This window comes from Nymphalis io, chromosome 19, assembly GCF_905147045.1.
Source record: "Nymphalis io chromosome 19, ilAglIoxx1.1, whole genome shotgun sequence".
In the NCBI taxonomy this organism is placed as follows: Eukaryota; Metazoa; Arthropoda; class Insecta; order Lepidoptera; family Nymphalidae; genus Nymphalis; species Nymphalis io.
The window spans coordinates 9,139,555-9,156,034 of NC_065906.1; the positions used below are offsets into that span (position 1 = coordinate 9,139,555).

Genomic DNA, 16,480 nt, shown 5'->3' on the forward strand with positions numbered 1-16,480 from the left:
TTATACTACAATTCAAAGCAGATAATGATGACCTCCTGACCGCTTTCGGCTACGGCAAAGAAGTGTACAAGTGTGTGCGTAAACATAGGTACAACCTCTATTCCGCCACACTCATAATCCCGTGGGACGGCAATTCCGACACGAAAAGGGTTCAGGCGCAGGACCAACGTCTTTACGTACTTCATTCAAAAGCAAAAAGATACGTTTTATGTAACGGTTGAATGAATCACTTACGGTTGAAATATAAAATTTTAACTGTAAAATAAATCAATGTATATGACCATCAATTCACACCAATCAAATTGAGGAGGAAGATGTGAAACTTAGGTTCTTATCATTATATTCTTATCATCATTGGGATATATATATATATATATATATATATATCAGCATTTTCACAGCTGACAGTTCTTGCTCTGTCTTGGTGGATCAAACATCAACAATTTTTATAGCTGTGTTTTGGGTTTAAGGGTTAAGTGAATAAATTTTATTACAAACTTAAGGGTCTCGTGTCTCAAAGTCTCGGGTCTTATAGATTTATTAGTCTATTGTCACGATGCTTACGGATCGAGACTCAAGCCAGTCTCAAAATCGTATTTTAATGATGATTATTACTTAGGTACGAATATACCTCAGTTTTTAATAAATACATCTTTTCTGTTCAATGAGAGACTTTTCACTTTCGAATGTGAATAGAACTGCACGCAAAGTATTTGGACTCTTAGAAAATATTCTTCGCACTCCTACGCCAGATTTGAAATGTGATTATGTGTTTTATAGGATTTAGATAACAATAATTTTATAGGATTTAGATTGTTCTAGAATCTAAAAATGTCGACTTTTGTCTGTCGACAGTTACGCGACTGTGTAGAGTGGTTTATACTTCTTGAAAGTGTTTATGGCCGGCGGTTACCATTTGCAATCAGGCGAAAAATACTCGTATGCATTCCCACAAATAAGAATACAAAACAATTCACCTCACAATGTTCCCTGTAGAGCAGCTGATAAATTGCAAACAGAAATTAAAGAGCGATTTAATCTAGATTTGTTTAAGATTCGATTTTTTTTTTATCGTTTCTGCATTAAAATTTAGCACATGCCTATCAGATGCCACTGTGAGTCAATACCAAGCACTCGTGTGTCACCCTCCAAGACAAAGGCGACCTTGCGGTCACCCTCTTGGCGCGAGCGCATACAATACAAGTGATAAGAAACGAGTGTTTTATAAAAAATAAATACAACATAATCGGTCAAAATTGTTATTCTTTTTTTTCCTTTGTACGGAACTTCGTTATAAATCAACTCAATTTAGCAAAACTTCGGGTGCCTATATTGAAAAATTCGATAAGATGAAAAAAAAAACCTATTTTGTTAACAGCAATAAAAAATATTCATTATAAAATATTTATATAAATATTTTTATCGCTGGTTCTTATCGGGAATAAATTTAAATACTACTAATATAATAGAACTAAATTTTGATTCATCTCGTGCTCGGCGGTGAAGGAAAACGATCGATCGATCTGATACGAATCTCTAGATCTGGTAGAGTATGCACCAAGCCCAAAAAATAGACACTCAGAAAATATGTTGAAACTTTATTATTTTAAGTTTAATATCATTAAAATATAAATCAAATACATTAAGTATTATATTTTTTATGTAATACGCGCACTGTACTTTGTTATAATTTTGATTTCGTTACTGTTATAGAAAAATAAATAGCCTTTCAATTCAATTCAATTCAAGGATAAATTATATTTTGCTTATAACAATTCCACTCTACTTAATTTTACATTAATTCTTATAAATTATACCACTCCCCGGTCCAAAGGCGATTCCTTAGGTATGTAAGTATATCTCTATGGTATTACTGCATTTGCATAACCGGTGTTTGTGTGAGTGAATCATGCGTGCCGTTCGCTTTCCTTTACATATAATTTTAGTTTTATCGCTACGATTCAGTTCATTAACTACGGAAAGTACTTTTACAAGGTCCGCAAGGTGCGATGTAATTACTCGTAGAAAATTAACAACATTGATATATATGAACAGTTTAACTGGGTAATAATCTATTTTATTATTTCGTAGTAATCGATAATTTAAGCGAATAATATTAACATACAACCACGACTAATATAAATGATGACAGAATTTGCTAATAATTGAAATTAAAATATATTCATAAGTTCCTGGTTTTTTGAAAGAATTTTCTACTATATTCAAGCGATATATAGTTAATAATATACATATATTTAAGGAAGCGAAGTTGAGCAAATGTCCCACTTGAACTTGATGGGAAAATTTGTCGATTGACGCTTGCACTGTAAGCAATGTAAACTACTACTATTATCAATGATGCGCCAACCACAAGATCTAAGATATAATTACACTGGCTAACTCTCCTCTCAAACCGTAACAAAGTAATACTTAGTATTGCTATTAGAGTAACTAGTTTGTGGGTACTCAGACGAGTCTGCAAATAGCCTTACCACAGGTTGAATCATTAAGTCTATCATAAAGTGATGCTAAAACAAATTACACGTACGGCTTCAGGATTTCTTGAGACAAACACTAACTGCAAATTCTGATAATAATCAAAACGAACCAACGTGCTACAACATGTACACCCGAAGCGAAATCCGAACACACAATATATAGAAGTATTACAATCGTCATTTTCAAGACAACTAATGCAATAATATTCTCCGTTATAATTAACATATTTTTTTTTTTCATGTTTTCCCATGCGCTCATCTGTTCACATTGTAACAAAGGCACAATACGTTTGTGCTGTATCAAAGTTATACAAATATAACTATGCACATTCCGTGTTTAACTTGAACATAGCTATTAATTCGAAGCAAAACAATGGACTTTTTTTTTGCTATTCTATAGAATTGAATCTTATTGTTTGTTACTTTATACAATATGGTAAATGTTATATGACATTTTAGATACATATGTATGATATAAAAAAATATTTAGGTAAAATTTTACAGCAAATATCAGAAATGATTTCATTTTTGATATTTGGCCTCGAGATGTTAGCTTTAAAATTTTTTTAATACTGTAACATGACGACGACGACGACATGACTCCGAATAAAGAGTATTTTGGTTTTGACAGTCGCCAAATTAAAAAAAAAACTTAGAATAGACTTCGAAGTATTTATTCGACGCAAACAAATTCGAAACGTAAATACTAGGCATTATTTTTAAATAAATAAATTCCAGTATTTTTCTATCCCATGCGCGTTCTTATACCATTTATCCGATTGAGCTGAATCTATGTAAATTTGTAGACATCGCCCCGAAGGTTTTAGACTTTTTACCATAAACACAAAATAGGTGGAAAGCGAGTCATATAGGATACCAAAAATAATAGAGACATTGGAACGAACGATGAGCATACAGCATAGCTAGTTAAAAATAAAACTGCTACGGTTTAATATAACATTAGCAATTTAAGTATTAATGTATTTGAATATATAAACTATACTAATATAAATAAGAAAGTAATTCTGTCTATCTGTTACCGACTTTGAAAAAATTCGGTAGTAAACAGGCTTGAAGCCCGAAGACGTATGACAAGGACATATAATACTTTTTTTATACCTAATATACGCCCTTCTCCCCTAAAACTTTATTTTATTCTCCCCTAATACTTTTTAGACGAGACTATAATTATATTAGTATAATATCTCGTCAAATTAATTTACTTAAACTGTCGATCGAGACTATTTTCCGTCTGTGTTACATCCGTCAAAAACATCGAATCGAGACATTACGAGTACATGTCTCATAAGTCATTTTAATGTAAATAGTCGTACTTATGTTTAAAACAGGAAAACCGTTCGCTTGCCGAAATACACATATAAATGTTGGCGTGGTGTTAACGGAATGAAAAAGGACTTAGCCGGCTATTGCGCGAGATCACATCCCTGACGTTGGCGACAAGGGTTTGTCTCTACAATGCTATTGTTTATTGATCTTTGAAAATATCAATACAGCCTTTAAATCCTAATAATGCCAGCTTTATAATACTTTTAAAATTAATATGTATTGTGATAGTGGGAGTTGAAAATTATTAAGTATACATTATTTAAACCTATCTATGTTTAGAATCATTTACTATAATTGGATTTGTTTGTGCACACTTAATGAGATAACTACCGGAGTAATTTTAAAAGACCTTGATAATAGTGTCAGTTTATATTCAGACAAATATTAAATTAATTAGAGAAGTAGGTAAGAGCTTCTATTAAATAAATCATTCAATTTAATTTTTATTTATTATTATTAAATTAAAAAAGACTTTTTTAAAAATAAGTAAGCCTGATAAATCAGGCCATTTGTTCAGCTCAAGCAAATGGGTAAAACTGACCCACTCATGTCACAGATGTAGTTATGGGCCATCATTCAGTTCCAATCACATCCTAACTGACATTCACAATTATCTCAATCAATACTAAATGATTATTTATTACACATTATATGTGTTCTTTTTATAACAACCCAAAAGTTGAGAGATGCAAGACCTGTATCATACCTTAATAATATAACAAAGTTATAATGCGCATTGTAAAGTTAATTTTTAATAGAACTCTTAATGGTAATTTTTGTATTTCACTTCAAAGAAATCTAATCAATCAAAAATAATTGACTTTGGTATAAATGGTGTATTCAATGTAATCATTAATTGTACTACATCTCTATGACAACAAAATAAAATTTTAAGATAATATAATTTACTTGATAAAGCTTAATATGTTAGTGTTTAATGCACAGTTCTAAATATATATTAATTAATATAAATACCGGCATTTTAAGATAAATGTAACATATCATAAGCTAATTAGAAATAGTTTACTTTAAGACATATAATGTTAATTATATTTACAGATAATTAGCATAAGCAGGATATAACAATAGGTATTTGCACTGTTATTTAAATAACTTTTACAATTACAGTCAAATGATACTGATAGCTGTGCATAAAAAACAAATCAAGGAGTTTATATGTATATAAAAGTATAACCTGAAGTCTTTGTAAAGTAAAATATAAAAAAATAAAATATGAATACACTGAACACTTTATAGTTTAGACAAATCTAAACCATGTTCAATGACTTGTAGTTTCATAAGAGATGAAGAAATAAACATACTTTATATTAATTTGTATAAAAATAAAATTATTTAGCTTAGACTTATTAACATTCCATATTTAAATAAATAACTCATTATCTAGCTGTTACAAATGCATATTGTTATCTATGCTTTTTCATTTGAACATATATTATTTAACTTTATAAAAACAAACATGTTATTTTATTTATTGTTTAACAATAATTTAAATAATAAAGGGTTAATTAAAGTATACTACTGATAACTTTCAACTATGTATAATGGAAAACTACACTATACTAGATTTAGGTAAGTATCTACAACTATTGTAGTACCCATAATAAATTATAATAGAAGTGACCAGATTACTAATTATAATCTTATTATCTAAGATACACAGTTTGCAATACTAAAAAAATTAATATCCAAATGATTAATTGAGAAACGATAGCGATTAATCAGCCGGCGAAACTAATATCGCGACTATCGTAATGTTAAACGCTATATTGGTATATGAATTGACATATCTTATTTTTTTATCGTATTCATGGAATTGTTTATACATCAATTTAATAACATTACTCACAATCGTGCACGTAATTGATGCAGACAATGTTCAATGCTTGGGCACACAGGAACAGCGTAGTAAAATCACGTCAAAATCTTAACTTAATCGTATAAGAACTAAACCATATAAATATTGATAGGCTTTTAAATTACCTTGGGATGCAGTTGGATGGTGTCCTATCCACTTCCCAGGCGGCAAAAAGTTTCATGGGAACAGGTTTCGACGTATTAGTCATCTTTTCGGATTTATTTTTCTCGGTCATTTTAAATCAGCAACAATACACAACTGGGTACAACTTTCACAGCACAGCACTAAGAGTTGTTTTCAACTTACATTATTATTTAATCACTAAACATAACACTGTAATCATTTTTATTTTACCACAGAACTAGAAGGGTACCGACCCCGACACAAATACAACAATACTCAGTACAGTTTCATACTGCGCTGGGCGCTGGTATTATCGGTTTGTCGGCGACGGATGAAAGCGGCGTTCGATACATCTGACAGATGCCAGTCGAGTGTTGCCTACAATAGTAAAGTTTACCACCAACGAGCATTATTGTTAGTTTTTATGGTTTTATTGCATTAATGAAAAATACTTAAAAAATAATATAATTAAAGAAAAAAATATAAGATTATTTAGGAAAATAATTACGTCAGAGTTAACCGTGCCCAGAAATTTAATTTCATCGATAAGTATTTATTTGTATAAATAAAATTATTTAATATTTTTTAATTACAGTTGTTTACGGGTAGTTCTACTTATTCGGTAAACAAGTGAAACCAGCTTGATTCATCGTCCATACTGTAACTTAAAGCAATAAAGGTACTATATTTTCAAATTAGCACAATTAATTCTGTTGTTTGCACTAACGTGATTTTAACATTCTCATAAATGTAGCAAATAGTGCTGACAATGTACAGCACTATTTGCTGACACTTTGTGTGATCAATATTGTAACTGAATATAATTTTCTAATGCATAAAATATATCCCAAACTATATATTTTTATTATTGATCCTTGTTTTTACATATGCCTATGTACCATTGTGTGAATATGTCAATTGAGACTTAATAAAATTGAAAAGACATTTCTTTAGCACAAGAACCTAATTACTGCTGGTGGTAGAGCTTTGTGTAAGCTGCGTTATGTACCACCCACTCATCAGATATTCTACACCAAAACAGCAGGACTTGATATTGTTGTGTTCCGGTTTGAAGGGTGAGTGAGCCAGTGTAATTACAGGCACAAAGGACATAACATCTTAGTTCCCAATGTTGGTGGTGCATTGGTGATGTAAGCGATGGTTAACATTTCTTAAAATGCTAATTGCTAATTAAGTTTGGTATGGTCATATTATATCTTTAAGGACCGGGCTGTAATGTGTTTAACATTATTATGAAATGGGAAGATGAAATGAAGAAAACGAAAAGATAATTTTGTTTATATTTTATTAAAACGGAAAACAATAAAAGTTGTATATAATGATAAAAAAAAAAATATTTTAAAAATATCTAGTTCAGGCTTTGAATCCTACTGAAATTGCACATAAAAAACGAATATAAACAGATCACATACCAATTACATATCACTACAATAGATTCACATACCAAATATAATAAAATAACAATAAGAATAAAATCTTAGACATATATTTTTACGCTTGGAATGTTATAAGAATAAACTAAGCATAATTTAACTCAGGAAATACGACAATATGGCCTTTCAAAAAAAAAACGTAATATAATCTCATACTATCTAAAACTGCGAAATAATATACATATATATTTTATTGAAAATTGATAGAATAACTCAGAAATCCACAGGTACAAAATACTTCTCAAGTAGAATCTTTTTCGAAATTTGGAATTGTTATCACTAGAATACAATTAAAAAGCGAAATAAAACTTTCACTTATGGAAAAGTAATAATGAGACTTAGTGATTTAGTATCTATGGATTACTGACAGATCAAATCATTGGTTTGTAAGTAACACAATTAACTCTATAACTTTATTCGAAAAACGCAGTTGCTTCTTATTCCCAATCTCTACTAGTACCAAATATACCCGCGGTACTTCTGTTCTACAAAATTATGATTATTTATAGATACTACTTCCTAATATTTCATTAGTCGTCCTTTTACATATTGGATTTGACAGTGAAACCTTGTAAAACCATTTAAAATGTATAAATAACTAGTATAAGACTAGATTAAAATATGCTAAGCAAAATACACTTAACAAATAAAATATCTATCAAAAATATTAACAGAAATTAAAAATATAATTCTATAATAATTATTATAAAACTATAAATTGTTTTTATTCCGCACTTATCTGAGACAAGCCTATTATTTTAATTGAATCTATAAATGAGTGTAGTAAATTAAAATATATGCTAAAAAATGTAGAATATATATTTCGATATTGCAATTAATTATTTTGGTGCCGATTTTAGTTGTTGTATAAACATATTGTCCAATATTTATTCTAGTGTGAACCTGTTTTTTTTTTAAAAGATGTACCCAAATATTGAGAATCTAAATAGTTAAGACTATATTTTAGTTGCTAAACCAATTTCTTGTTTCAAATATCACAACTATTTAACTTGAAGTCAAATAATTTGACTAGAAGACTATTGTTAAGTTTAGTAGTTTTATATGATAATATTATTTTGGCAAATAGGCGATTTGAGCTGAACTATTTTTAATTATTAATAAAGCATGAGTTTATAAAATATTTTTCTACAAAAACTATCAAAATTAAAGGGTTCATACATGGTTGTGAAGAAACCTAATTAAAAACTATAGCTAACAATTATGTCAAGGTTTACAATATGTTTATAAGTGTATGGGAATCCACTCTAGGGAGTGGTGATGTTCGCAGGCGTAGGTTCATTTGGCTACTTCCGGTGGACAGTCGGGCTGCGCAGAGGGATGCGCGGCGCGAAAAGCCGGATGATTCTCCAGCTCACGATCGATGCGAAGTATTATTGGGAATGGACGAAGGTCAACATGGAATCTGGAATTATTATTTTATAAATACTGTATTATATAATTAACTGGTTATGATATGTTAACTATTTAATGTGACATTGCTTAAGCCGTGTTGACTGTTTCAAACGGCAGACAGACATCATATTTGCCAAAAGAAAACTACATAATATATTATTAAAATTCAGGAACTTTAACTCAGTAGTTATTAAACTAATCTGTGCTATGAATAGAACAAATAAATTTGTAAAAATCTGATAATGTACACTTCAATTTGATTAAAAGATGAATGAATTAAGTTCCATTAACAAATATTAAGTGTTTACATTTCTAGATTGTATTCATACCATAAAAATAAATAACACTGTTATGATGGTGTTTAATACAATTCATTACTATATTTAAATATGACTAACCTTCTTGCATTAAACACTTGTGGCACAAGGCAACAGTCAGCTAGAGTTATTTCATCACCAACACAATATTTTCCTGCACAGGACGATAGAAGCTTTTCGACTGCTCTGAAACCGCGCATAATCCAATGTTGGGCCCATTCCTTTTTCTTATCTTCTCCCACATATATTAGAACAATTAAATTTTGTAGAGGCTGGATGCCAGATGATATGACCTGGAATTATTTATACAATATGTACTGATTACAGTGTCTGATAAGTACATTTAGTCACAGGATTAGAAAATTAACATAGTTTGGTCTTGTATTGTGAAAATAACTACGAGAATAGGATATGCTATCAGACTAAAAAAATTTTTAACTAAAACTTTGCAAGGACACTTCTATTCTAGTGGCATACCTTTTCTATACTACCACTATCTTTGATGAGTCATAATATTCTATATGTTCTATGTTTAATTTATTTTTGCTACTTTTAGTCATATTTTAAGGAATAAATCTAACTGTTATTTTAGAATTATATTTGCTAACATATTTTATAAATCATTTTATACACACTTATGAGTACATCATATTGTGGAATTATAACGAAAATAAAGAAAGTTGTAATAAAACTAGAAAAAAAAAACATTATGACAAATAATATTGATAAATAAATTTTTGAGATATTTTTTGAACTTAGATAATTCTGAGTTATGGTTATTACATGTTTATAACATAATTTACCTCACAAATCTCTCGAACCTTCGCCCGCTTATAACAATCTTGAGGCATAAGAGCTCTCTGAGGTCTTGTTTCTTCTAAATAATGCATTATACTAAGTGATTCTACAAATGTGTGTCCATCTGAAAAGAGAAAATTATTTTCATTAATATATTTTTATTATTAAAATATAATTTAACTGAATAATTAGGATGAAATCTTAATTTTTCAGTTAAATTATAAACATTTAAAACAAGACAGATAAGAACATTTTATTGAGAAATAAAAATTTAGGACTTTGAATTATATAAATATAAATATTTAGTTTTATCTACCATAAATAGATTATATATGTAATAAATATTTTGATGGTAATAATTTCATATTATGTCTATAATTACATATTATAAAAACAAAATTACCTATAACTAGTGACGGCACTTGTTCCATAGGGTTTACCTCCCGATATTCATTGCAGTGCTGTTCTCCACCTCCTTTGATCAGACTTACTGCTTTAATATCATATGGTATTTCTTTTAGGTTCAAGGCAATCCTAACACGCCACGAACAAGAGCTTCGCCAGTAGGAATATAATACTGGCTGAAAGAAGAATATTACAAATATTATTTTCAACCTTTGCTTGAAGATTGTTGAAGTTTATACAATTATTAATTCAATGATTAAAGATTATAATATGATAGACAAGAAGGATTTGCGTGATTTTTTTTGTGAGAGAGGCAAAGGATTTTTTTCTAATTATAACAAAAATGTAAACACCTTGGGTATGTTATTTTTTTAAAAGACTAACCTTTTCTTCAATAATATCACCCATGTTAACGAAGTATCGAAGACAAATAATAGTTAAATACGACTATGAATACAAAAACCGGTCGAAAGAGGCCAAGAAAATTAATACTAAGGAACGAGTATGCAAATAAAACTAGATTTAATCCATTAATATTTATCTTGTTTATTATTATACATACCTTAGCCATGGTGGAAATATTTCCGTTGTATTTAGAGTAGTAACTAATTTTGGCGGCGGTAAATATACCGTATAGAAATAAAATATATGTTGTTTTTGCAAATTTGTTGTTTGTTCCTAAATAATTAACGAAACTTTTTAAATTATTTATCTTGACTGCGATGTTACACAACAATTAAATCAATAATTGATATGAGAAATTTAAATTGAATGGATTTTGTATAAAATTAATAGCTACTTGAAAATGCACTCTTTCTGTTTCTCAATCTGTAATCTGTTACATTTCCATTTGTCAGTTGATGACAGGAGATTATTCAAATCGTAATTGCAATTTGCAAATATAATATTATCTTAGTTAAATTTTGTAATTAAAATTCAAAATCTTTATAAACAAAAATTATTAGGTAATATGGAATTTTATTAAATAAAACATTTTTTTTAAGTCAATAAATTCGCCATATAAAAAAAGAAAAATAATATAAATAGATGGTCTAATTCGAACAATGGCTTAAGTCCACATTTTCTCTTTTAAGCAATGAGAGAAATAAGCACAAATATATTTTTGAAAGGAAATCAAATTATAGTACAAAAAAACTCCTTATCTCTATCTTTCTTTAAGCAAAGAATTTAAACATGTATTAATGTGTATATTTGTGGCTATGTCTGCTACTGCTAAGATAGCAGTAGCAGACATAGCTAATTATCATAATTTGTCGTCTGCTATCATTATATTCCACTAAGATTCGTTATATTTTATTTTCACACTAATTCACTTAAACTTTAACTTTGAAATGCGAAAAGAGGTTAATTATAAAAGTTCTAATTAATAATATGTTAGAAATAAAACGAACAATAAAGTTTCAACCTACAGCATAATGTTCCAAGATCTTGAAAATTTAATTCAGTACTTTTTTGATAAAAACTTATGGACTTAGGGATTTATAGGAATTATGGATTTTTAGAGTTGAAAATATAGTCAATTTTATTTTTTCTAATTATCAAAAACCTATTTAGAGATTTAACAACAAATAAACGACTAAACCTCTATTGGTTATAGAAAAAAATAGGGTCGATCAGCCTGTGTCGATAGTCCCTTAATATCCAAATATATTTAATATTATACTTGCATCATTGAACATATTCAGCGATGCAATAATAACGATAAAAGAAAGCAACACAATCACACATTACCAGAAGATTTAAAAAAAAAAGTAAAAAAAGAAAGTGAAACAAAGGTATTTAGGGTCTTAATTGAACAACCAGTTACTATAAAACTTATATAATTGAAAAAATGATTAAAATAATGATTCAAGACTTCTGGATTTACAGAAATGACGTATAATTTGTCTTATATGTATCAAGAAGATATGATTTTAACAAACCGTTAGAATAGTGATAATTAATACAAATTATTGTAAATTGTTTCTTCCCAGATTGTAAGCCAAAAAAAGTAAGCTAAAACGTAGTGATTCCATTCTCTGTTGCCACAGGATAATATGAATTAAGAAGTGCCAATTTCAATGTCACTTGACACTTCGCAAATGTCATTAATTTCTCACATTGCGAAGTACCAATAATATTGCTACCTATTCAAGAATTCAGTATTTGATTTCAAGCTGTTGTGTATCATATTTATATGTTGTTTGTAAACACTATTATTACAAAGGTATAAACTAACGAAAATTATGGGTAAAGATAAGAAAAAAGGTATAAAGGGAAATGTTTTTAAAGTAGCTGGTGCTAAAAGTTTAAAAAAAACAAAAGCTAAGGCAGTTAACCTAGGTTTAAAAAACGTGAGTTATTTCTTATTATTTACTAGAGTTAATGAATGTAGTTGTGCTTAAAGTCAAAATGTTAAGTTATGTTATTTACTTCCAATCACAGCCTGTAAATGTCCCACTGCTGGGCTAAGCTCCCTCCCTTTTTTTGAGGAGAAGGTTTTGGAGCTTATTCCACCACGCTGCTCCAATGCGGGTTGGTGTAATACATGTGTGGCTGAATTTCAGTGATATAAGACACATGCAGGTTTCCTCACGATGTTTTCCTTCACCGTCAAGCACGAGATGAATAATAATTACAAATTAAGCACATGAAAATTCAGTGGTGCTTGCCCGGGTTTGCCCACAATCATCGGTTAAGATTTACGCGCTCTTACCACTGGGCCATCTTGGTTTCCTGCTCTCCTCCGTAAGTTGTAAATATGTGTAATGACATACATACCTCCGACCAAATCGTTATTTACTTATTTAAAGTTTATCCTGTTCTATATTTAATTACTTTTAAGTTATTTTAAATTTATAAACTTTACTCAAAGTAGCTGCATTATATAAGCTACATATTTTTGTCTTTCATCCTATTTGAACTTAATTCTGAAAATTACACTTAAAATTAAAAACACCATTTTATCTTAGGAAAAAATACTATATTTTTATTAGGTTAGCCAGTAAATAAAAAAATATCACAAAAAATGGAAAATGTATGATAATTACAGTGATTACAGTACTTTTAAATTACTTCGTGATAGACAAAAAAGGGTTGAAAAGACATGCTACGATAACTATCTTGATTTTGCGGAAAATAATATTTTGAGAAACTCTAAGTGTTTTTGGACATTTGTCAAGACCAAACAGAATACAAATGACATACCTGAGCGGCTGTATTATAACGATATCTCAACAAGTGACGGTCAGCAAATAAGCAATCTATTTAATGAATATTTCTATACATCCTTTGAACATAGTACACATCTTAACAATTTTTCCTGTAACAGTCAAAATAATAGTGGATATGCTAATACAATTAATTTGTCATCTGTTGATATTTCACTTGCTGATGTTCGTAAGTATTTGAAAACCTTAAATATTAAAAAAGGTAGCGGACCCGACGGTATACCACCTCTTTTTCTAAGTAAATGCTATATGACTATATCTATTCCTTTACATTTATTGTTTTGTATTTCCCTTCATACATGTACTATGCCTTCAATTTGGAAACAGTCTTATGTTGTGCCTATTTTTAAAAATGGAGATAGACATGATATCAAAAATGACAAAATCTTTCCAAGCATACGTCCCATAATTATTGACCAGCAGCATGGATTTATTAACAAGAAATCAACTGAAACTAATTTGTGTGAATTCACTGACTATGTTTTGACTGCAATGGACAAAGGATATCAGGTGGACGTTGTGTACACCGATTACTCCAAAGCGTTTGACAAAATCTCTCATTCTATCTTAATAGCAAAAATGGAGTTCATCGGTGTACATGGTGACCTCCTTAGATGGATCAAGTCATATTTATTGAATAGAAGTCAAGCCGTAACTGTGAAAGGATATTGCTCATCTTTTCTACCCGTTCCATCTGGAGTCCCTCAAGGCTCACATCTTGGACCACTGTTTTTTAATATATATATAAATGATGTTGTTTCGGTATTTGCATCTTCTAAATTTCTATTATATGCTGATGATACAAAAACTTATAAAATTATTAAGAGTGTTGATGATTGTATTAGTCTGCAAAAAGATTTGAACTTACTTAGCGATTATTGTACTACCAATTCGCTGTTTTTGAATATAAAGAAATGTAATTGTATAACATATACCAGAAAAAGAAAAGTGATCATTTACAACTACCGATTTAAGGAAGATGATATAAAACGTGTATCAGTGGTCAAAGATCTTGGAATAACACTCGATTCTAAACTTCTTTTCGATGAACACATAAATTCCACAACTTCTAAAGCGTTTCGTATGCTAGGATTTGTGCTGAGGATTTCCAGAGAGTTTAAGCGTGTTTCAACTTTTGCTCTTTTATATAAATCATTTGTGAGACCTATTCTAGAATACGCTTGCACTGTCTGGAATCCACAGTATAGTAAATATATAGAATTCATCGAAAATATTCAGGAAAAGTTTTTAAAATATTTAAAATTTGCGTCTATAAATAATTTGAATCAAATAGAAAAGATACCGACAACTGAACAGAGACGACTTGAACGTGATATGGTGTTTTTATATAAATTGATCCACAACATATTTGATTCCCCTTATCTCCTTTCTAAAATAAATATCAAGTGTCCTCGCTCTGGTAGTCGCAATAAATCTATTTTTGATTTTCCATTGACAAAGACTAAATATGCAGCAAATGCATTTATTAATAGATCATCTAAACAGTACAATAAAACATTTATTGAATGTGATATATTTCATCTCTCCCTTAAAAAATTCAAACTGCAAGTAAAAGAAATATTATACTCTCAAGAGCCTTAATTTACTCATGCATTTTTAATTAATTAATTATAAATTGATTATTTATTATTAAATTATGTTTTCTTGATTTAAAAATTAAATTTATATTAAATTAAATTATATAAATGAATTATATAATTTCATGCACCTATTAAATATAAAAAATGTCTTGTTTTGTAATTACTTATGATTAATTTATAAATGGAAACTGTTTTGGGTTATGAATTGTTTTATATTTTTTATTTTATTGTAATTATTTCACTGTTTGTTTCCTGTACACTAAATAAATAAATAATCATTAAATGCAATTTTAAAGCACACATAACTTGTGAGCCAACATGGTTCAGCTATAAAAAACAAATGATGAGTTGAAACAACTGATTATTGTGAGTTTAGAAACTCAGTCAAGCAAAATAAAATTTTTATGTTGTTGATTTTTGTTTATAAATCATCTTGTGCTCCGGTAATAAAAATATTGTGGGAAAACCTGCATGTGTCTAATTTCAGTGAAAAACTGCCACATTTGTATCCACCAACCTGCATATCAGCAAAGTAGGAAATGAGCTCCAAACCTCAATTTGCCTTAGCCCAGTAGGACATAGAGTACAGTACAAGTAACTCAATTGTGAAGACTGTGACTAATGAAGTTTTACATAAATAAAACATGTTCTGGGCCAGTTAATGCCCATAAATATTAGAACAATTACTTATTTATTTTGTATTGTTTACGGCTCATGAAAGTGTTATATACTTATTGTTTCTATTATATGTTATTTTAATTCCTTATTGCTACACTAAAAAATAACACATGCTTTTATAATGTTTGTTTGTAATGTCATTCAAGTCTGAGATAATATCAAAATTCAATTATATTATTATTTATTATTTCTATTCATTTTTTTTTATTACAGTTAAAACAAAAAGTTGTAGATATGGATAAAGAGTTCTTAGATATCAAAAACAACCCAAAGCCTAAACAAGAAACTGATAAACCTGTTACTAAGCCTGTTCAAAAGAAAAAGGACAAAAATATTACTAAAGAAGATGTAGCAACAGCAGTAGATCAAATTGTGAAAATGGATATATAACGGAATAATTGGACAGTTACATTGTTATTTAGTATTAAGCTTAAAATAAGGGATGGATGAATAAAGAGTCCAAATATACATTGTAACTATTTAAATTAACAATAAATAAATTTTACTATACTACCTATTATTTTACTAATAGTAGTACCTTACTTATTACCCATACTACTATTATTATACTAATACTATAAATGCAAAAGTAAGTCTGTATGTTACATTTTCACAGCTAACACCACTGAACCGATTTTAATTAAATAAGCTTCTTTTTGTATACCTCACACATGAACACGCTCCCTCTTGTATCTCACGGGCAAAATTTAGTCTAATGTAATTATACTACTAACAATCAA

The 16,480-nt window shown here is 29.1% G+C and overlaps 3 protein-coding genes across 6 annotated transcripts in view; 1 reads left to right on the plus strand and 2 right to left on the minus strand.

The window, feature by feature from the left end:
• LOC126776087 (phosphofurin acidic cluster sorting protein 1) overlaps window positions 1–6,216 on the minus strand; it is a 130,505-nt gene extending 124,289 nt beyond the window's left edge. For all 3 annotated transcript variants that reach the window (XM_050498368.1, XM_050498367.1, XM_050498366.1), the window contains exon 1: window positions 5,847–6,216. In XM_050498368.1, the coding sequence (XP_050354325.1) occupies window positions 5,847–5,956 (110 nt within the window). In that variant the 5' untranslated portion in view covers window positions 5,957–6,216. The remainder of the gene's footprint in view (window positions 1–5,846) is intronic.
• A 944-nt stretch (window positions 6,217–7,160) lies between these two features.
• On the minus strand, window positions 7,161–11,065 carry LOC126776116 (probable maleylacetoacetate isomerase 2). 2 transcript variants are annotated; one of them, XM_050498407.1, is made up of 5 exons: window positions 10,616–10,733; window positions 10,230–10,407; window positions 9,832–9,950; window positions 9,110–9,321; window positions 7,161–8,721 (listed from the first exon to the last, which is right to left on the minus strand). In XM_050498407.1, the coding sequence occupies exons 1-5, from the start codon at window positions 10,637–10,639 to the stop codon at window positions 8,595–8,597; spliced, it is 660 nt and encodes a 219-aa protein (XP_050354364.1). In that variant the 5' UTR covers window positions 10,640–10,733; the 3' UTR covers window positions 7,161–8,594. The 2 variants fall into 2 exon arrangements, with proteins under 2 accessions (XP_050354364.1, XP_050354365.1); XM_050498408.1 differs by lacking the exon at window positions 10,616–10,733 and adding an exon at window positions 10,794–11,065 and having other exon boundaries at window positions 7,162–8,721.
• A 1,272-nt stretch (window positions 11,066–12,337) lies between these two features.
• LOC126776128 (uncharacterized) lies at window positions 12,338–16,253 on the plus strand. The gene is made up of 2 exons (XM_050498429.1): window positions 12,338–12,585; window positions 15,954–16,253. The coding sequence occupies exons 1-2, from the start codon at window positions 12,478–12,480 to the stop codon at window positions 16,128–16,130; spliced, it is 285 nt and encodes a 94-aa protein (XP_050354386.1). The 5' UTR covers window positions 12,338–12,477; the 3' UTR covers window positions 16,131–16,253.
• The last annotated feature ends 227 nt before the right edge of the window (window positions 16,254–16,480 follow it).